Below are 20,489 nucleotides of genomic sequence, written 5' to 3'. Positions count from 1 at the left end.
GATGGGTACATTATAATGCAGGAGGGGCGCATTTTAGGGCTCCGGGGAGGCTGGGGTGGGATCTTTACTACACTTATACATTTACCAATCATGCCTTTACAACAAAATTCATTGTAAAAGGTACGTGGTAAAGGCATGCAAGGTAAAGAAGCAGTCATTGTAAAGACCGCATGGTTTAAACACGCGTGGTTTAGGAATGCATGTTTGTGTCGTACAACCTCTGGTTAGCCTCTCAGGTGTATTTTGCCTTTTTACCTTGTAAGAAAGGGGGGTGGATTGCCTTCTAGAGGCCTTTGCACAGTAAGGGGAAAATTAGGAGATGAATTAAAACTGTCACAGGCATACAAAAACAGCAGTTTTAAAGTAGATAATACACAGAAACCAAAGGGTAAATTTAAACGGTCTATGGAAGAGCAAAAAAGCACAAATCTGTGTTCTTGTCCACCTTCTTTGTGTTTGGATCATTGTGCTGCTTAGGGCACAGAGAAGAAGGGTCACAAAATGGAGGTCGCTGACTTGGGGTTCCCTCCACAAACTTTAAGGGCACATGCAGATGTTCAGGAAGGGCTAAGTGTTGCTTGGGAGCTAAAGGGCCAATCAGAAAAGCACAGGCTGGTGTGCAGGGGGTAGGGAGGTGCTCCTGGATCAGAATCTCCTTGGATACAGACAGGCTCAGTTCCCACGTTGTAATTACTGTTCAATCCTGCAGGTAAGGCCCAATTCTGAAGCCACGAAAAATACTGTTTTTCGCGCACTTAAAAAAAACACTTTTTCTTGCCATAAACGAGTGCTACATACACCTTCCAAACACAGTTGAAACCATAAAGCAGATTGAGCAGTCTCTTAAACACACTCTGGTGAGCCCCTGAGGAGTATGTTGCATATAACATAGAACATAACGCAACTGTAAGACCCAGAAAAAAATCTGCCTAGATCACATTTCTTTTGCCCAATGTATACTGTTTCATCTTTAGTAAGGTTTGTGCATATTATAGGATGTAGTCACAAAGGCATTTTGGAGTATGTAAAGTAGTACTCCTTTGGTACTCTTTATGTTCTCTTGCATGCATTTGTGAATTGTCCCCAAAACAACTAAATTGAAATGAAATGGTAATATTAATGAAATATTCATAAATACAATTAGTGCAAATGAAAATGACTGTAACATCGTTGTACTTTTACTAATGGAAAGTTGTTATTTTCAGGGCCGATTCACAAACGCATGTAAGAATATGTAAAAGAGCACTCTCATAATACTATCCCTGAACTCACAAATGTTTTTGAAAATCGCCTCTAATTTTTGCCAGCATCAGCAGCACTCAAAGGTTTTACATGAAAAGAAACATAAGCTTCATAGGCAAGAGAGCGAATGATAGACATCTTACGGAGGAAATGGGGAGAAGAAGAAACCGTATAGGGCTAGTTGGAGAGTACAGACCACAGATGTTACATGGAAAAGAGAGAAGACACAAAGGGGATTTTAGGGACGATCCTGTTCTAATAGGACAGAATGGAAAGGAAGGAAGCCATGCAATCGCTGATCGAAACATTAAGTTGTCTTATTGGAAGAAACTGAATTTTTTTACTTATGTTTTCCAGATGTTTTTAGCACAGAATTTGAATGGACAGGTACACTGGATTGGTCTGAGTGATTCTGCCCAGGAAGGAATCTGGCAGTGGGTCAACGTGGAGCCTGTACTGCTCAGGTTATTATATTCCAGTACTAGTATCCTCAGCATGTGTCTCTGATGTGGTTACTTGTTTGAGCACAAAGTGTAAAATGATGGCATCCATGAGTTCCTTGTTTTAAAACAATGACCCTTCTTGATTTGCAGGAAAAAAGGAGGGTTCAATCAATCAGGGGTTTGTAAAGCGCACTACTCACCCGTTAGGGTCTCAAGGCATGGGGGGGGTTTGTATGCAGCTTCGGTGGGGTCATTCGAAGAGCCAGGTCATGAGGTCTTTCCTGAAATGGTGCAGTGTCAGGCTTCACTGGAGGTGGAGGGGGTGATCGTTCCAGGTCTTGGCTGCAAAATAGGAGAAGTACCTTCCACCCTTTCTGTCCCTCTAGAAACGTGGAACAGTGGCTAGGGCGAGGGAGACTGAGTTGAGGGTTCTCTTGGGGGTATGGAGCAAGACCTCAGACCTCCCCGGTCAGTGTCACTGCTCTCCCCCACACAGCTCCACCATTGAGGTCTCAGTTTATATGAAAGAAGTTTCCTCATTACCAGGGAGTGTCCCTCCTGGAAAAAGGTTATAGTTTCTGGCAACAGAGATTTGATCATCGGTAGCACATAAATGCATGTTTAATATATTAGAAAGTGAAATATGGATTAAGGATCTTGTCACCTGAAACTTTCAGCAAATGTAATTGGGTGGCCACCTTTTTTTGTCTCAGGTGACCACTTATAACAAATGCCAGTTAGTGTCTGGCACAGAGAACGCTGGCCAGGATCTCAGACATTAAAGCTAGCCTTAAAGATAACCATATCTTCTGAACTATCAGATTGCCAGAAAATCTATTGTAGCATGATTATTATCTGCGTGCCTTAATTTTTCAAGTTACCCTTTTAGGTCTCGCTGAGACAGCCCATCCACTGTCACTTGCAAGACATTTTACAGTGAGCTTAGAGCCCGCCCACTCCTTAGCATTGCTAGCTTCATTGTCTCTCTCATTTGCTTGCTTTTTATTTGTCAGTATGTGCTGGCTTCACTTTCTCTTCTAGGGTTTGGCCCTCACCTGGCCATCCACTAGAGCAGTGGTTCCCAATCTGTGCGCCGTGGCACCCTGGTGCGCCATAAAATCTAGCTAGAGGCGCCGTAAACAGATTTGGAACCACTGGAAGAAGCAATGAGCAAAGATCACAGGCCTGCATCCTCCAGCCAGCACGGACTCTTAGAAGCCAGATGGCTGCCTGACTGAACAGTTTTGTAAGCACAATGCTCGGACTGGCAGGAAATAAAACACTCAAACAATTTCTTATGTGGGGCAATTGTGAAAACGGTTGCTGTAAGTACGGTAAAATTACAGGTTATCCTGGAGACTGACAGCTAGTCGCACGCATCATGAGGAATGATGTTTTACATTTTTAGGGCGCACCACCGAACAAGGCTTAATATGGTTACTATGTCATTTCCATATTTTAGAATTGTTCGTATTTCCTTTCAAACTTTAAACACCACACGAGACCCTGGGCTTTCAGTTTTTTCTATGCCACAACATTTCTAGTTCCTGGTAGCTATTTAAAGATAAAGATTTAAATCTATGCATTTTGGATTTATTATTTGTAACCACAGCTTCACCGAAGTGTTTTGGTGCTAAACATACAGAGGGGGCAGAATTTGCACGGGTTAATAAGAAAGGTTAAAAAGTTAGTTTTTGGATTATTGCAAATGGGAACAGATGTGTAGTAGAGCATAGTTTTTTTAATGGAATTTTTCCATTCCCTGACCGAAATATATTGAACCAGGTTTGTAAATGGGAACAGAGTGGCACTTCTAAATTCAGTAAATTCTGGGTTGCCACAATAGGGAAGTAGAGTCGATTCATATGTCTGTAATAATTAGACCGCTTGTCAATTTATCAAAACAGTTTCTACATGCTTTTGGCCAGTATTTAATAAAACAATTTAAGGCACATTTACAGAAAGTTAGAAAGCCACAACCATTTCCTTTTTTCCTTTTTCAGGGCAAAATGAAAAATTGTTAATAAAGATGCGGCTATTCTATATTATTGCTAACTAATGCTTTTGGCTTTTTCAGTGTATCTATCCATGTCCACTTGAATGCTTGCATTGAACTACATGACTAATTTATGGATAACTAGACTAGTCTATGTTCACTCTACTCTTGCTGGCATGCTTTGGCACATTTTCGTGATCTCACGAAAGGTGCCAATGAAAATGTTATATTTCGTCCCCCACCTATCTCCCTTTCCACTTAGTTTCCAGCACTGAGCCCCTCCCTCTAAAGGAACATTTTTTTAAAACAAAGAATAGTTTTTAAAAATTCTATATGCAGACCCCACTGCTGAAGAGTATTGTTCCTGACATAACCAATTACATTTTTTTAATTAAATAATTGTTATTTTTTTAATTTGGTACATCATATATGATTATAATACCTTCATCGGCTTCATCCCAAATGTTTTCAGGGTGAAAAATGTAAGTCCTTCTGAGGCTGGGCTAACATCCCCCCACCCACCAAAAAGCAGGTAACATAATGGGGAGTCGCGGCCAATGGCCAATAGGTGAAGGGAGCCGTGGGTTGAATAAGTTTGGGAACCACTGCACTAGAGCATGGTCCAAGTACTTGTGTCCTTCCATTTCTTGGAATTTCAGAGCTACTTTTTTTGTTTTTAGAAGCTCTCCAAGAGAGTGCACTTGTTTGCAAGCTGTCTTCCTCATATCTTTAATGCTTTTGTCCCTCATCCCATCTCTCACTCGTAAGCTGTTGTGCTTCTCCCTCTGTGTCACTCTCTCACCGTAGTCTTCTACCACCACCCACACTAAAGTTACCCTCTCTCACCCATTTCCTCCTTGTCCTCCTCTCCTCATGTTGCTTTCGTTCATCAGGGTGTGCTTCAGTGGCCCTGTTCTCCTCCATGTTGGTCCCCCACCTCTCCAGTAGCTGCCCTCATGAACTGGCTATTGGACACCAATATCGTTTTTGTTTTTTTAAAAGGTCTATGGTGCGGTCACTGGGCTGCATCGTTTTATGTGTTAAAAGCATGCAGCCCCTACAAAATGATACAGCCCAGCTGTTTCATCATTGGGTTTATTTTGTATCCCTTCTTTTAATAAAAAAAAAACCTTTCTATCATGCGGTACAGCATTTGCTTTGATGCTATGCATTATAGAGAAAAACATAGGCAGAGCCAATAGGTGTCTACAGTGAGACCCTTTTGCTTTGCCAATGCCTGTTACTTAAGTGAATGTCACTCTCCTAATAACTCGAGCCCCCGCCATGCACATTTTTCTCATCAATAATTTCATTGCAAATGTTGCAGTGATATTATCAATGAAGCCATAGAAGATGTTATGAGTGAGTTAATATGTGGGGTAGTGGTGAGGGCACGAATTATAGTTATCTTGATATAACTATAACTACAACTGCTGCATTTCTGTGTTTTTTTTGTTTCAAATGTTACATTGTTAGTGAACATTTCCCCTAACTATAACGTTACTTTAATCTTTGGTTTGTTCAGTCAATTTCTAGGGTTTAATATTTTGTTGCCATACGTAAAGCCATTCCCGCCATGCACAGTTTTCGGCCATGTGTGGCGGGGGGTTGGCCACAGGGCCTCTCCAGTGCCCAGGCCCTGCTTCCAATCCTCTGCAGACAGCCAACCCCATGCTGCGAGTTTGGCTGCAGGACCCGGCCTGTGGCCAGGCCCTGTGGCTAATCCTCCTTGTAGACGCTGCTCATGGCCATTTACGGTGCACGACGAGAGGTTGGCCACAGGGCCCGCAGTCAGCCAACCGCACACTGTGCATGGACTGTGGCCAGACCCTGTGGCCAACACATCTCAACGCAGTCAACACCCAGCGCAGGCTGCCAACCCCATGCTGTGCACAACCTTTGGTGTGCCAGCTTAGGGTTGGCCCTCCGGCACCGTGGACCCCATTCTCAGTGGGCCAAAGCATACTCACCAACAACCCTTAGATTAAGGGCGGGGAGCATGTGCCCCCCTCCTCTAGCCTCATTATGTTTTGGTGACCCCATCCCTGTGGCCAAATTAAATTTAAAAAAGAGTAGGGGTCACGGGCCCCCCCTCTCTGAGTCTCATTAGGCCCTTGGCACCCCATCCCCATAGCCAAATTCAACTAAAAAGATGAGGGACCTGCAACCTCCCCCTCCCCGAGCATTCATAGGCCCCAAGGAACCCATGCCCTAGAGCCTTATCTCATTTAAACGGGGAGGGGGCCAGGCAGGCCTTCTCAATTAGCCTTCTTGAACCCTGGAGACCCCATCCCCTCTCATATTATAGATGGGTGCCACTGTGCCCACCCGGGGCACACGCCAAACAACATGTTTGGCAGGGGCCCATGGGGAAGCCCCAGGGCCCCTGTGACCCCAGTTGGCTCCCCATAGGATACAGGAGCCTGCATTGCTCCCATCGGAAAAGAGCCGCTATTTATGTTCTCTCCCTCTGGGTGGAAGCAATATGTGTTTTGTTTCCCTGCCCGCAGGAATGTGGGCAGTGAAAAGAACAGAAGTCTGCTCCAGCCCACTTCGGTGCAGACAGGGAAACTACTGTGTGCCGGGGTGAGCTCCTCAGGCACAGTAACTGAGCCAGCCATTGGGGATGGGTTCCCCAGGGTCTTTAAAGGCTTAGGGAGAGGGGCAGCGCCCCTCCCTCGTAATTACTTGCACGGCCCTAGGGGATGGGGGATCCAGAGCCCTTTTACAGGGTTGGGCAGTGGGATCACAATGCTGCCTCCCCTTTTATTTATAGTTCAGCCCAGAGAGATGGGGCAGGCCCCCTCCCTTTGTTTATTTACTCAGCCCCTGGGGCCTTTTTAGGCTGCCGGAGGGCAGCCAAAAGGCCCGCTCCCCTTTTAATGAACTTAAGCCCCAGGGGGTGGGTCCTCTGGGCCTGATTAGGCTCTGGGAGGGAGATCTCTCTTTTTTACCTCAGCCCCGGGTAATGGGGTCCCCGGGGCCTCTCAGAAGCTCGGGGAGGTCCTAAGATGGCTGCCACCACTTCCTGCTGGCAGTTAATCAGATTTTAGCAGGAGATCTGTCAGCTCTGCATATCCCCTGTGGTGTGAAATATCCAACGTTTTTCAGCATTAATTGCTCAAAAAATACTGAACAGATTTACATCAAATCACAAAGAACACTCAGTCTGGACCAAGATCTAGCTTTCAGCCAAATTTGATGTAAATCTATTCAGCAGTTTGGGCTGTAGCTGTGTCTGAAGTTCCTATGAAAATATGAACTCGTTTTGGGACCCCCCTTTATCTTTGCCCCACTTGAAGGATCACCCCAAAGCTTTCCATGTATATATATATATATATATATATATATATATATATATATATATATATATATATATATATATATATATATATATATATATATATATATATATATATATATATATATATATATATATATATATATATATATATATATCACCTACTGGCAGGCGCCAGTAGGTAGTTATAGTTAGGACCTAGTTACCATAGGAAAATCGCAACATTCTATTCCCAATAACTTTGGCGCCGTTTGACGAATCTTTGTGAAATTTTCAAAACTCGTGGGGCTCTCCGGTCGGCTCCTATCTTGAAAGTTTCGGGGTGATTCGGCAAGCGGGGGCTGAGAAAAAAGAGGGGTCCCAAAACGTGTTTTCCTCATGCAATTTTCCTTAGGAACCCTTAGTCGCAGCTACAACCCGAACTGCTGAACGTACTTACACCAAATTTGGCAAAAAGGTAGCCCTTGGTTCAGAGTCATTTCTTTTAGTTAAATGGCGAGCGAGCAGGTGTAAAGGGGACCCGGGTGCCACGGAGGCTAGAACCATTTAAGGAGTAACGCCTGAGAAGAAAGGCAGATGAGGCTTGCAGCGCTACCCACTCCCCATGTAGACGGAAGCAGCCAGAATTAGGCCGGTGCGGCCTGTCTCACGGGTGAGGGCAGCCACTGCAGTTATCTATTGTCGGATGACCCTCATTCATTTCCTCAGCCTAAATTGCGAACCGCAAAAATTACACTCGCGTTTGAAAAACTATGCAGCAATTGTTTGCCTCCAGGAAACCTGGTCTCTTAGAAATTTTAATCAAAACAATTACTTTTCATTTGAAATCCCTGCAACAAGAGTAAGTCGTCGAGGTCACGCTAAGGGGGGTCTGCTGACCCTATTGACAGCCAATTGCGCAGCGCGCTAGCGTTTTGGGAAACGTGGTTCGTTAGTTATCGCGTAGGCTGCCAGAAGCAGACACTTCGGTGAACACAACTACAAAGAGGAAATAACGAGAAGATCGGGCTGCGGTTTTGGTTGATGTCAGAGCTGTTAGTATTGTGAGTAACGAGATTGAACTGACCGAGAGGCATCTTTCCCTTGGTTTGGGGGTATCCCCTCTCCCCCCACTTCCCATTCTGGAGGGCGCCGACTCGAATAACAGTGCACCAGACAGCTCTATTACCAGTTGTGCAGTTTCTGACGGCGATACTACATCCCAAGCTCCCTCCCAAGATGTGGTTATATTAGACACCCCAGTGGGCACTGAGGCAATTACTGGGGCAAAACGTAAAAGGAAGCCAGCAAAAGTGACAATTGCTAAGAGGAAGCAGCCTAACCGCCCTTGCTCATCTCGCTCAGTACTGAGCTCCTGGATACGCCCTCCTCCTAATTCTCCAACAGTTGTTGCCCAGGTTCACATTCCAACTATTGACTCTTGCCGCTCTATTGGAACTCAGACTGAGAATGGCTTGCCTCTTTTTGAAAGTCAGGGCTGTAGCGAAGCTGTCATGCGTTATATTGTGGACACCGTCACTGAACTTATTAAAAGTGCACTTGACAGTTTCCTCGCCACTTTGAGAGAACATCTGCCCTTGCCTCAGCTTGAGCTCCCAAACAAGACTCTTACCACCCACACTGATTCTATTGCGTCTACTGCTTTGGGAATGCCACTTATATCTTGTAATAATATGTCAACCTGTACAAATACCTTGACCGGTGCGACCAACTTGAACTCAGCAATTATTTCTTGTGATGTGTGTAAGAAAATTAAGCTGTGTTTTGCACCTGAGGGCAATGGTGGAGAAAACGGCATCTCTGACAATGGTTGTGTAAATCGCCCACTTGCTAAGAACGTGACTCGCACTACGCCTACTGTCAGTATCCCCATTGTGGCTCGTTCTAATATTCAGGATGCTGGCAGCATACCACGAGAGGGTGGTATTGATATCTCAAGATCATCAGACCCTTTGTGCTGTAGGGAGGTGCTAAATCTACCCACCGAGGCGTGCCCTTATGTCGTGGTCATGGCAGGTGTGCCCCCATTAAGGCCAAATCAGACAGAATCATGGGAGCAATTACGCCATAAGAGCTTAGACTGGCTATCCAAACATAAAGGGTTCAGGGCATCACTTACTGACCATATTATTATGGTACGGAGAGTTGGTTGGGTGGGAGACTCCCTAAAACGTATTAAAGGGGACTGTATAGCTATTAATTTTCGCAGACCTTCATTGGTTAGATCAATATTATAGTCCCAGGAGGCCCAGCCTAATTTAAACACCTGTATCTGTGCCCTGCCATTGGGGTATTTCTATAAACCTTCCCTGGAGGCATCTCTTATTGATATGCCTTTTGCCGCCCACCCCCTCTCGCTACACAACAGATTCACGCCCTTATCTGGTTTGGATAGCCAGGACTGACTATCTTCTCCCCGACCAGAATTAGATTTAGTAGAGCTAGTCCCCTCTTTAATTGTATCCCCGTCTTGTGAACTCGACACCCGAGCCACCCTTAACGCTGAACCCACTCTCAAAATACCGAGTTGGAATGTGGCAGGTCTCGCGTCTAAAATGAATTTGCCTGACTGTTTGGAGTTAATTCATAAACAAGATATTGTAATGTTCCAAGAGACCTGGGCCACACAAGAGTTGTTTTTAGAGGTGTTTGAATGCTTTAATACTGTAGCCCCCATTCCAGACTCTGGAAGACCAGCTGGAGGCCTCTCAATTTGGATTAAAATTAGGGCAGGGGGCCGTGCTAGGGCGCTCACCACCAATAACAACAAATTTCAAGCCCTGGTCTACAAACGGGGAATTTCGTTTTATTTAATTAATTTTTATAATAATGATTTTAAGAATGTTCCAAAATGAACTATATTGGTTTGTTTAACTTCATCTCCAATATACAGACATCTAACCGCGGCATTAAACCTGAGGGCATTTGCCTAGGGGGTGATTTTAATGTTAAGGTCCCGAGGGGCATCCACTCTGCTATCTATCCTACGAACATGGCACCATTATGTCATAGGGGGGCCCAATTACTAGACCTTATAAGTATTAACAACTTTACAAACATAATGGAGCTCGCAGAAGTGTCGACTAGAGAGGGCCATATTGAACCCACCTATAGAGGCAGGGGCTCGACTTCCACTATTGATTATATTTTTACTACTGCCCCTTTAGGGAATTGTGTATTAAAAGCTGAGGTGATTCCCACACTACAGGGGGATCACAATCCTGTCAATCTAACCCTGAGTTCTATGTCTAGATCAATCTATGATATAGAGTGTGGTGCTAGGGACTTGTCCCCCTCTACTGACAATCTCAGATTGGTCTGGCGTGGAATAGACAACAAAGCCATATTTGGCAGGATGGTAAGAACTCACCCTGAATTGATCGACACTTGTCTGTCGTTTAAGGAACATAACCCGGAGGTAGTCGTCGCCTTCTCACAGCTTTGTGCAGGAGTTAAAACCTTTTTGTCTAGGCCTAATAAGAAAGCCCACCTGGACCCAGGTTGGTTCAATGTTGATTGCGCCTCAGCTAATAGAGCCCTGCGCAGGGCACTTGTTAACAAACCCAGAGATAGTTCCCTTATTAAATCACTTAGATTATGTTATAAAAGAGCTATAGCAACTAGAAAGGAGGCAATCATAAGAGAGCATTGGGACAATCTTGCACGGGCCACCGCGTTAAAAAATGGTAAGGATTTTTGGTCGGCTGTTAAAGGCATGAGGTCTCTAGGGAACCCTATGTCTCCTATTAGTTGCAATATCTCTAGTGAGTCCTGGGAAGCGCATTTTAGTAAGATCTATTCTGCTCTGGCTGTACCTAAAATCATTAATGAGTATATAATGACTAACAGGGTTTCGATTGACCTATCGGAGGTAGAGGAGGCTATCGATCAGAGCCTGGGAGGTAAAGCCCCTGGCCCAGATGGCTTGCCCATCGACCTTATCAAAAGTCATCCTGATTTTTGGGCGCCCCTATTGTTGAATGTTTTTAATAATTTAATTAATACCCCTATACCCCTTACCTGGTCATCCAGTATTATTGTGCCTTTTTTCACAAAGGGGGACCGCTCAAACCCGAGTTGTTACAGGCTGATCTCCCTGATTGATAATACGCTGAAAATTTTGGGGAGGGTCCTGTATAACAAAATTAGGTCATGGGCCAAGGAGTGTCAGATTTTAAATCCTTGCCAGTTGGGGTTGAGGAGTAATATTGGTACTGTTGAACAATGCCTCAACCTCAACTTGATTATCGGCAAATATAATGTAGCTAAGAAAACACCTATATATCTGGCATTCATGGATCTCACGTCGGCCTTCGACTTTGTTAACAGGTCTCGGCTGTGGACTACCCTTTTAAACTATGGTCTGGATGAGTCCCTTGTATCCTTTTTAGCTTATCTGCATAAAGACTTACACGCCCGAGTGCGCATAAGCAGGGACGGGGAGGTCTCAAAAATTATTGAAGTTGGTAGAGGGGTCAGGCAAGGATGTGTCCTGGCCCCTCTTTTATTCATCTTGTATATCAACGATCTGAATAAGTCTCTGATAACACTGACCCAAGACGACCCACGCATTAACGGCATTAAACTTCCGGCCCTGTTATATGCCGATGACGCGGTGCTGATGGGCCGCACCCCAAAAGCCCTTCGTATTCTGGTTCGTGGTTTTGTAGAGTTTATGGCCGCCTTGGATTTATGCACTAATTTCAAAAAATCTTTTTTAATGGCTGTGGGTCAAAGAAGTATTTTAAGTCATCAATAGTTTTAAATTCCAATAGTTTACAGAGCACTCTCACTTTCCCATATCTAGGTCTGGTATTTGCCTCAAATGGATTATGGGCGGACGATGTGGCTTATTGCAGGAGGAAGTTCACAAACTCTACTAACACGATACTCGGGCTATCAAAGCCGAGGAATACATAGGTGGTATCTGCCACTGTTAAAAAATTTTAGACTCCAATGTATACCTATCTCCACTTATGGCGCTGAAGTTTGGGGACATACTAATAGTGGCATCATCCAGGATGAGGAGAATAGATTCTGTCGCAAAATCCTGGGTGCATCTATTTCTTCCTCTAAATATGCCTGTCACTGTGAACTTAACCTGCCATATATTGAAGATTACATTAAGGCTCGCCCAGCATTATTTTGGCTGAGAGTTTGGAGAAATCCCGCGGCCCAACTAACCGGAAAGATAATATCAGACTGTTTGAAATGTGATAAGGAAATGAACATACCTTGGTTGGCAGTGGTACACAAAAGTTTATCCAGTGTGAATTGCGAACACTTATTTTCTAATCCTTTAGACCTCGGCACTATTAGCAGTAAATCCCTTCAGATGGCTCTCTATGCATTCTATAGGGATGCCAGATTGGATAAAGAGCGCAAGAAAGTGTCAGTCGCTAGATATATGTGTATTGAGAATGTTTCACGTACACCTTCTAGCTATTTATTAAAACCAATTAGTAGCTGGGAAAGGGGGCTACTCTTCCGGCTGAGGACTGACACCATGAAATTTATGCTCTCTTTTCCCACTGGGTTTACCTCTAACCTTTATCTATTGCCATGTCCATGTAATAGCCAACAGAAACAATCGATGTTGCACTTTTTATTTTTCTGCTGCTATTATTCAATACTCACTAAAAGGTTTTTTCTTCCGTATTTTAAAGCCTCACTGGAGACTGACTATAAGGCTGCATATGGGAAGGTCATTGCTTTAAAAAATGATGAGCTAACCTTTCGGGTTTGCTCTTTCTTGAAGGCGTCGGTACGTACTCGGAACTCTATGTGCCCCTGCTAAATCCTTTGTATTTTACCTTGATATTTTAACTTTTAAGTTATATCTCATTTTATTGGACTTTGCACTTTCTATCCTGTGTACTGTACTACTGGAGGACTAATTTTAATCTCAACTGGATTCTTTTTAACTGTTCTTTTGTTGCTGATATTTTTCATTGAATATGCTGCTGTTTGTCTGCACTTTTATGGATATGTATTTGTATCCGAATAAAGTTTATATTGATTGATTGATTGATTAAATGGTGTAAATCCGTTCAGTAGTTAATATTAATGGAAAAATAAATATATATATCTGGGCGAAGCCTAACAACACATCTCATCATGAGATCTGATTGGCTGTCAGCACTTCATCCAAGAAGTGTTGGCAGCCATCTTGGGACCAAAAGACATGTTAGCACCTCATTGAAAAGCATTGCAGTTAATATAAGGTTTTAAGACTTTAGTTACATTATAAATCATTTGTTGATGGTACCATACTCATTTTAGGAATTGTGGTGTGTTCTAAGGTGATTTTACCATGTGAAAAAGCCTTCTGCTGGGATATCATGAATCGTGTTTGAGAGAAAACAATTTTCTCATGCTTTTCCCACAGAGGTTTGGAAGGTGATCTATAAGCTGAACTGAGAGCATAGTTTCTGTAAATTCACAGTATCTTTCTCAGTCATGTGAGAATGAAGTCTGACATTCTCAGTAATACATGTACATCCAACAAGGGCAGAGACTGTCTGTTGATTCCTTTGTGTTCTACTGCAGCTTCCCAGAGTGTTCTAAAGAACAACTAGAGCACTAACAGTCCTACTTATGACAAACCTATTGCACACCTGAAGCCATCTTGATTGGAATAAAGTGGTGACTCTTAAAACATTTAATTTAAAAAGGCAAAATGAGGGGGTTCATTTTGCCATAGAAAGTATGATTAGTGCTGAAGAAAGAAAAATTAGGTCACATTTTTCAAATCCTCTTCTATTTCATTAAAAAACTCCTGACATGCAGACTGAAACATGCACTTTCAATACCAGCAGAAGACTTCTCTGGTGAGCAGTAGCTTTACTCTACTACAGTGATCTAATGAGCAACTAGAGTGCTAACATTCTGAATTTATGGCAAATGTGTGACACACCTGAATGCCTTCATGATCGAATCAAAGTAAAAAAAACTGAAAGTATTTCCTACTGAGAAGACTGTAGTAAATGAGGAAATTAGGAAACTTCACAACAAATAAGTCTCCCAAGATGGCCATCAGAGACAAAAGAGCCCAAATGTAGCACAAATATCACCCAGATGTAGCCCAAGTATAGCTCAATGACAGAATGTCCCAGAGTGTTCTAAAGAACAACTAGAGCGCTAACAGTCTTATTTATGACAAAAGTATGGCACACCTGAAGCCATCTTGATTGGAATAAAGTGATAACACTTAAAACATTTAATTTGCAAAGGAACAAAATGAGGGGGGTCATTTTGCCATAGAAAATATGATTAGTGCTGCAGAAAGAAAAATTAGGGCACCTTTTGACTTCTCAAATCCTCTTCTATTTCATTAAATAATTCTGACATGTAGACTGAAACATGCACTTTGAATACCAGCAACAGACTTCCCTGGTGAGCAGTAGGTTTACTACAGTGATCTAATGAGCAACTAGAGTGCTAACATTCATAATTTATGGCAAATGTGTGACAATCTGAATGCCTTCTTGATGGAACCAAAGTAAAAAACTGAAACTATTTCCTACTGAGAAGACTGCAGTAAATGAGGAAATTAGGAAACTTCATAACAAATAAGTCTCCCAAGATGGCCACCAGAGACAAAAGAGCCCAAATGTAGCACAAAATCACCCAGATGTAGCCCAAGTATAGCCCAATGACAGAATGTCCAAGAGTGTTCTTAAGAACAACTAGAGCGCTTACTGTCTTACTTATGACAAAAGTATGGCACACCTGAAGCCATCTTGATTGGAATAAACTGGTAACACTTAAAACATTTAATTTAAAAAGGAACACAATGAGGGGGTTCATTTTGCCATAGAAATTATGATTAGTGCTGAAGAAAGAAAAATTAGGGCACATTTTGAGTAACTTCTCAAATCGTCTTCTATTTCATTAAAAAATTCTGACATGCAGACTGAAAGATGCACTTTTAATACCAGCAGCAGACTTCTGTGGTGAGCAGTAGCTTTACTACAGTGATCTAATGAGCAACTAGAGTACTAACATTCAGAATTTATGGCAAATGTGTGACATATCTGAATACCTTCTTGATGGAATCAAAGTAAAAAACTGAAAGCATTTCCTACTGAGGAGACTGCAGTAAATGAGGAAATTAGGAAACTTCATAACAAATAAATCTCCCTAGATAGCCACCAGAGACAAAAGAGCCCAAATGTAGCACAAATACCACCCAGATGTAGCCTACATGTAGCCCAATGACAGAAGTGTGCAAAACACTTTTTATTTTTTGTGTTTTTGCAGTTTTATATAGTGCAGACTTGTCAGGTATTGGAGTGCTTTACATGAGCATTGGTTACATAACACAAGAACAAATTCATTTTGGTTGTAGACATGGGGACATTAAGTGATTTGACCGGAATCACAGAATGTCGAGCTGAAGCAGAAACTCCAACCTGGTTCCACAGTTGCAAAGTCGGCAGCTCTGGAAGTAACACCACATCCTCTCCCCTAAGTGCAACATTTAATCAAGTGGTCAACTGGATAAAAAAACATAAAGATAACAAATAATTAAAAAGTGCTTTGTCGCTATTTGAAAACTCAGAAAATATGTCCTCATTTTAGTTTTTTAGAGCACTAACCATAATTTTGATGCAAATAGGGCCCTCTCATATACTCATATATGTAATTTCTAAAGGAAATGCTCTGGGTATTACAATTTTGATTACATCAAGATGACGTCAGGCGTTCCACACTTTTGTAATACATATAGAATGTTAGCAATCTAGTTGTTCATTAGGATACTGTTGAGAGGCAGAGGCCAGGGGCACAGACTCTGAAAATTGAAGGCAAGGAGGAGGGTGCAGAGGCAACAATTTGACCACACTGGGCAGGCAGGAAGGGCAGTGGCAGCACAACAGACTATGGAGGGCAGTGGAAAGGGGGGCAGGGGCAACAAACCAACAATACAGGACTGGCAAGAGAGGCTGTGGCAATATAATAGACCATTGTGGGCAGAAGGAAGAGGCAGTGGTAGTACAACCATACATGCCAACAGACCCGATTCAGCCAAGAAACGTTCAATGTTTTTAAGCCCAAATGGGCTTTATTTGATCTGTCTCCTGTCAACAATCCATAGAAAGCAATAGGGAGGGGACAGGACCATGCACATGGACAACAGAGAACAGAGGGGAAAGACGCAATGGTAGCTAGCTGACCATAATGGACAGACAGGAGAGAAAGCTACAGCATAACAGACCATAAAGGGCAGGAGGGACGGATCAGGGGCATTACAATGGAACAGACAAGCCAGGAGAGAGGGAATAGGGGTCTGCACATGCAAACAGAGGGCTGGGGGCAAGGGGGAAGGGCAGGAGCAGCAAGATGACCATGTAGGTCAGGCAGAATGGGCACTAAAAGCAAGACACACCATGGAGAGCAACAGTGAGACTATGATGGCATACCCACAGACCATGGAGGGAAGGTGGGAGGGGGTCAGGGGCAGCTAGCTGACCACACAGGGAAGGTGGGAGGGGCTGTGGCAGCACAGAAGACCATGCATGGCAAGCGGGAGGATTAGTGGCAGCACAATGGCTATGATGGGCAAGAAGGAGAGTGCAGGGGCATGCACAAAGGACCATGGAGGATAGAAGGGAGGGTCAGGACCTGGGCACAGACAAGAGAGTTCAGGGGAAGGGGCCTCACAACAGACCACGCGGGGCAGGCAGAAGGAGCAGTTGCAGCACAACAGACCAGGGAGGGCAGAAGGGTGTGGCAGTAAAATGGACAATGGAGGACAGGAGGAAGGGGATAGGGGTATGGAATGTGGACAGGCAGGGTGGAGGTGGCAGGGACAGGTTACAGTCATCTGACAATGCTAGGCAAGTGGGAGGGGATTGGCAGCTCAACAGAACATTCAGAGTAGATAGGAGTGGCAGGTCCATGGAACATGGTGGGCAAAAAGGATGGAGCAGGGGCATGCACAAAGACATCGGAGGGCAGGGGGAAGGAGAATAGGGGCAGCAAGCTAAGCACAGAGGCTAAGCAGGAGGTCAATGATGGGGCATAGAATTGGGCAATGGAGGGCAGGAGGAGTGGACTGGTACATCATGCTAAATGGAGGGCAGTGGCAGCACATCAGACCATGCATGGCAGGAGGGAGGAGGCTAGCCCATGGATTCAGAAAACAGAGGATAGGGAGGAGGTGGATGGGGCAGCAAGCTAACTGTTCAGAGAAGGCGGGAAGGCCAGTAGCCACACAGGGCTGTAATAAGGGAGCAGGGACATGGACTTGGACAATGGATGGCTAGGAGGAGGAAAGGCAGGAGCAGCAAGCTTGGGTGGGGGCAGCACAATGCCAGGCCCTGCTTCCAACCCCCCACCATCCATTGTGATATGCATCTTACTTAACGTTAAAAAAAACCTAGAAATTTCCTGAAAAAAACAAAGATTACAGGGACGGTATAGTTAGATAGTTAGACTCAGATTTCACTCATACACAACCATTGAAACTCAACAGTTATAGTTACCTGAGCTAACTATAACTTACGCCCCCGCAATGTACTGCTAATGACCTCAGACATTACATCATTCATGACATGGTCAGTTACATCACTCATGACATCACTCATGACATCTCAAATGAGCTGTGAATGGAATGGAACTATAATCGCTACAACTTTATTTAGGGATAGTGTGTGTATATTAACACCCCTTTTTTTCATTTTCTTTCGTGTAAGAACCATTATAATACACAACGTGCCCAGATTAATATGGCCGATAGCCTTTCACTTTAAAGTAATGTGTAGTCCATTGTTTATGTTGATGGTTGCAATTCTAAGTATGTTTATTATGAATAAGTCACGTTGACGAACATACAGGTATGGTGGTCACGGGGCAAGATATGCTGAAATGACATTGTGTGCATATTAACACTTGTTTTATTTTCTTTATTGTATCAATTCCTGAATTTTCACATCGTGACCAGGCCAATATGGCCACCAGCTTTTTGGATTAAAGTAATGCACTGCTGATGACGTTACATATTACATCACTCATGACATGGTCAGTGACATCACTGATGACATCTCTAATGACATCACTGATGACATCATCTAGGTGCTCATCTGATGTACCTCCTCACACCCTAAAATACAGACTACCATTCTCGAAACCATAGACACACCAATACTAGTACAGCTACAATATTCTGTGCACTATGCATGCAGACCTCTAATCAGCTACATAGCTTTGATACAGTCTTTTAAATACTCAGTTAGTACCTATGTAGTCTAGGAATCCTTCTGTCTGTCCCATGCACTTCTCCATTCAACCATCCAGCACTATCTACGTATCCTATCACTCTGCCAATACTTAAGCACTAATAAATTTAGCATGCACACTCTTTGCAGCACTGAAATTACTCCAGTTATTAGTCATATACTTAAGGAATGGCCTAGCCACTAACACAAGTGCAGGTACAATATTCTGTACACTATGCATGCAGACCTCTAACCAGCTACATGCTATTGATACACTCTTCTAAATACCCAGTTAATACCTATGCAGTCTAGGGATCCATCTGTCTGTCGCATGCACTTCTCCATTCACCCATCCAGCACTATCTACGTATCCTATCACTCCACCAATACCTAAGCACTTATAAATTCAGCACGCACTTTCTTTGCAACACTGAAATTACTCCAGTTATTAGTCATATACTTAAGGAATGGTGTAGTCAAAAACACAAGTGCAGGTACAATATTTTGTACACTATGCATGCACACCTCTAACCAGCTACAAACTATTGATACGCTCTTCTAAATACCCAGTTAGTACCTATGCAGTGTAGGAATCCTCCTGTCTGTCCAATGCATTTCTCCAATCACCCATCCAGCACTATCTACTTATCCTAATACTCCACCAATACCTAAGCACTTATAAATTCACTATACACTCTGTTTGTAATACTGTAATTATTATAGTTACTAGTCATGAACTTATGGAATGGCCTAGCTACTAACACAAGTACATCTATAATATTTTGTGCACTATCCAAGCAGACCTCTAACTAGCTACATACTATTGATACACTCTTCTAAATACCCAGTTAGTACTCATGCACTGTAGGAATCATCCAGTCTGTCCCATGCACTTTTTTAATCACTTATCTACCACTATCTACTTATCCTATCACTCCACCAATACGTAAGCACCTATAAAGTAAGTGTTCACTCTGTTTGCAGCACTGTCATCATTCCAGTTTCTAGTGGTATTCTTATAAAATGACCTAGGCACCTACACAAGTACACATAAAATATTCTGTGCATAATCCCTACACATCTGTAAGCAGATACATACTATTGGTCCACTCCATTAAACACTGAAGTAGTACCCATGCAGCGTAGGATACCTCCTGTCAGTCTCATGCAATTCTTCAATCACCCATCCAGCACTATGTTCTTATTGTATCAGTCTGCCAATACCTAAGCACTTATGGGGCAGATTTACAAGCACCCTGCGCCACCAGTACGTCACTTTTTGTAACGTAGTGATGGCGCCATGCACTCCTTCATATGTACAAGGAGTGGAAAAGCCACCCTGCGTGGTTTTTCCTCTCCTTGTAAATACGACCCCTTCATACACAGAACTTTGCGTTGAAGGGGCATCCCATAGGTGTTGCTGTGGGTGTTCCCACGCAACACCCATAGAACAAGACACATCTCCAGATTTATGAGAAATCGTAAATCTGGAGATGTGTGTGAATTCTGTGCCTTCTTCGAGTTGGTGTAGCAAGGCGCAATGAGGAGAATTGTTTTCATTTCTCTTCATTTTTTCCTCTTTCAATGCATAATGCATTCCACAGCATACATTGAAAGAGGAAAATGCCTTTACTGATTGTTTTGTGCAGGAAGGTGTCCCTTCCTACACTAAAACAATCTCCACATGTGTAACCGCATGGCTGAAGTTTGTGCAGCAGTGCAAAGGGAAGCACAGAGTTGCAACATATTCATGTACATATGTCACATCCCTGTGCTGCGGAATTGCCACAGTGCAGTGCAGCTAAAGAGCTTGCATTGTCATGCTGCAGTACTTCCTCAAAAATCTTCACCTATAAATTCACCATACACTACTAATGCAATCATGCTGTATACATATATTCAACCAAACTTTCACACATTACCTTGCAATTATAGTTCTTTCTTTAATCAGATAAGGTAGTTCTGATAAGAACTTTTTTGTTCTTCTTTTTTCTTTTGTATTTTTTTGTATTTTTTTTAACAATTTTGTATTTTTTTGGTGTTTTTTCAAAAAATGAATTAAAAAAAGAACGAATAAAACAGGAAACATATGGAATTCATTCCAAAAACAAAAAACAAAAAAATTAACAACGATGGTTGCGTTGCAGAGCACAAACTGCATCCACCGACTGCTCACCGATGCATATAAGCTTCTTACACTTCACGCAGTGTTGCTTGAGAAAGGCAAATTCCGGCCTAATGTCCATTGCAGGTGTTACTGAGGACGCTCCAGATGTACTTGCCACAGC

At 43.1% G+C, this 20,489-nt stretch overlaps 1 protein-coding gene across 2 annotated transcripts in view; it reads left to right on the top strand.

Annotated features, from left to right (window-relative positions):
- The window catches only part of LOC146856276 (C-type lectin domain family 4 member G-like), a 73,874-nt gene that overhangs the window by 44,407 nt on the left and 8,978 nt on the right, over positions 1–20,489 (top strand). For both annotated transcript variants that reach the window (XM_085654372.1, XM_085654371.1), the window contains one exon: positions 1,600–1,706. In XM_085654372.1, coding sequence (XP_085510498.1) covers positions 1,600–1,706 — 107 coding nt within the window. The remainder of the gene's footprint in view (positions 1–1,599; positions 1,707–20,489) is intronic.

This window comes from Triturus cristatus, chromosome 4_1 (assembly GCF_964204655.1).
Source record: "Triturus cristatus chromosome 4_1, aTriCri1.1, whole genome shotgun sequence".
Classification (NCBI taxonomy): Eukaryota; Metazoa; Chordata; class Amphibia; order Caudata; family Salamandridae; genus Triturus; species Triturus cristatus.
Note: the sequence above shows the minus strand (reverse complement) of the source record. Positions and strands in the feature narration are given on the sequence as shown.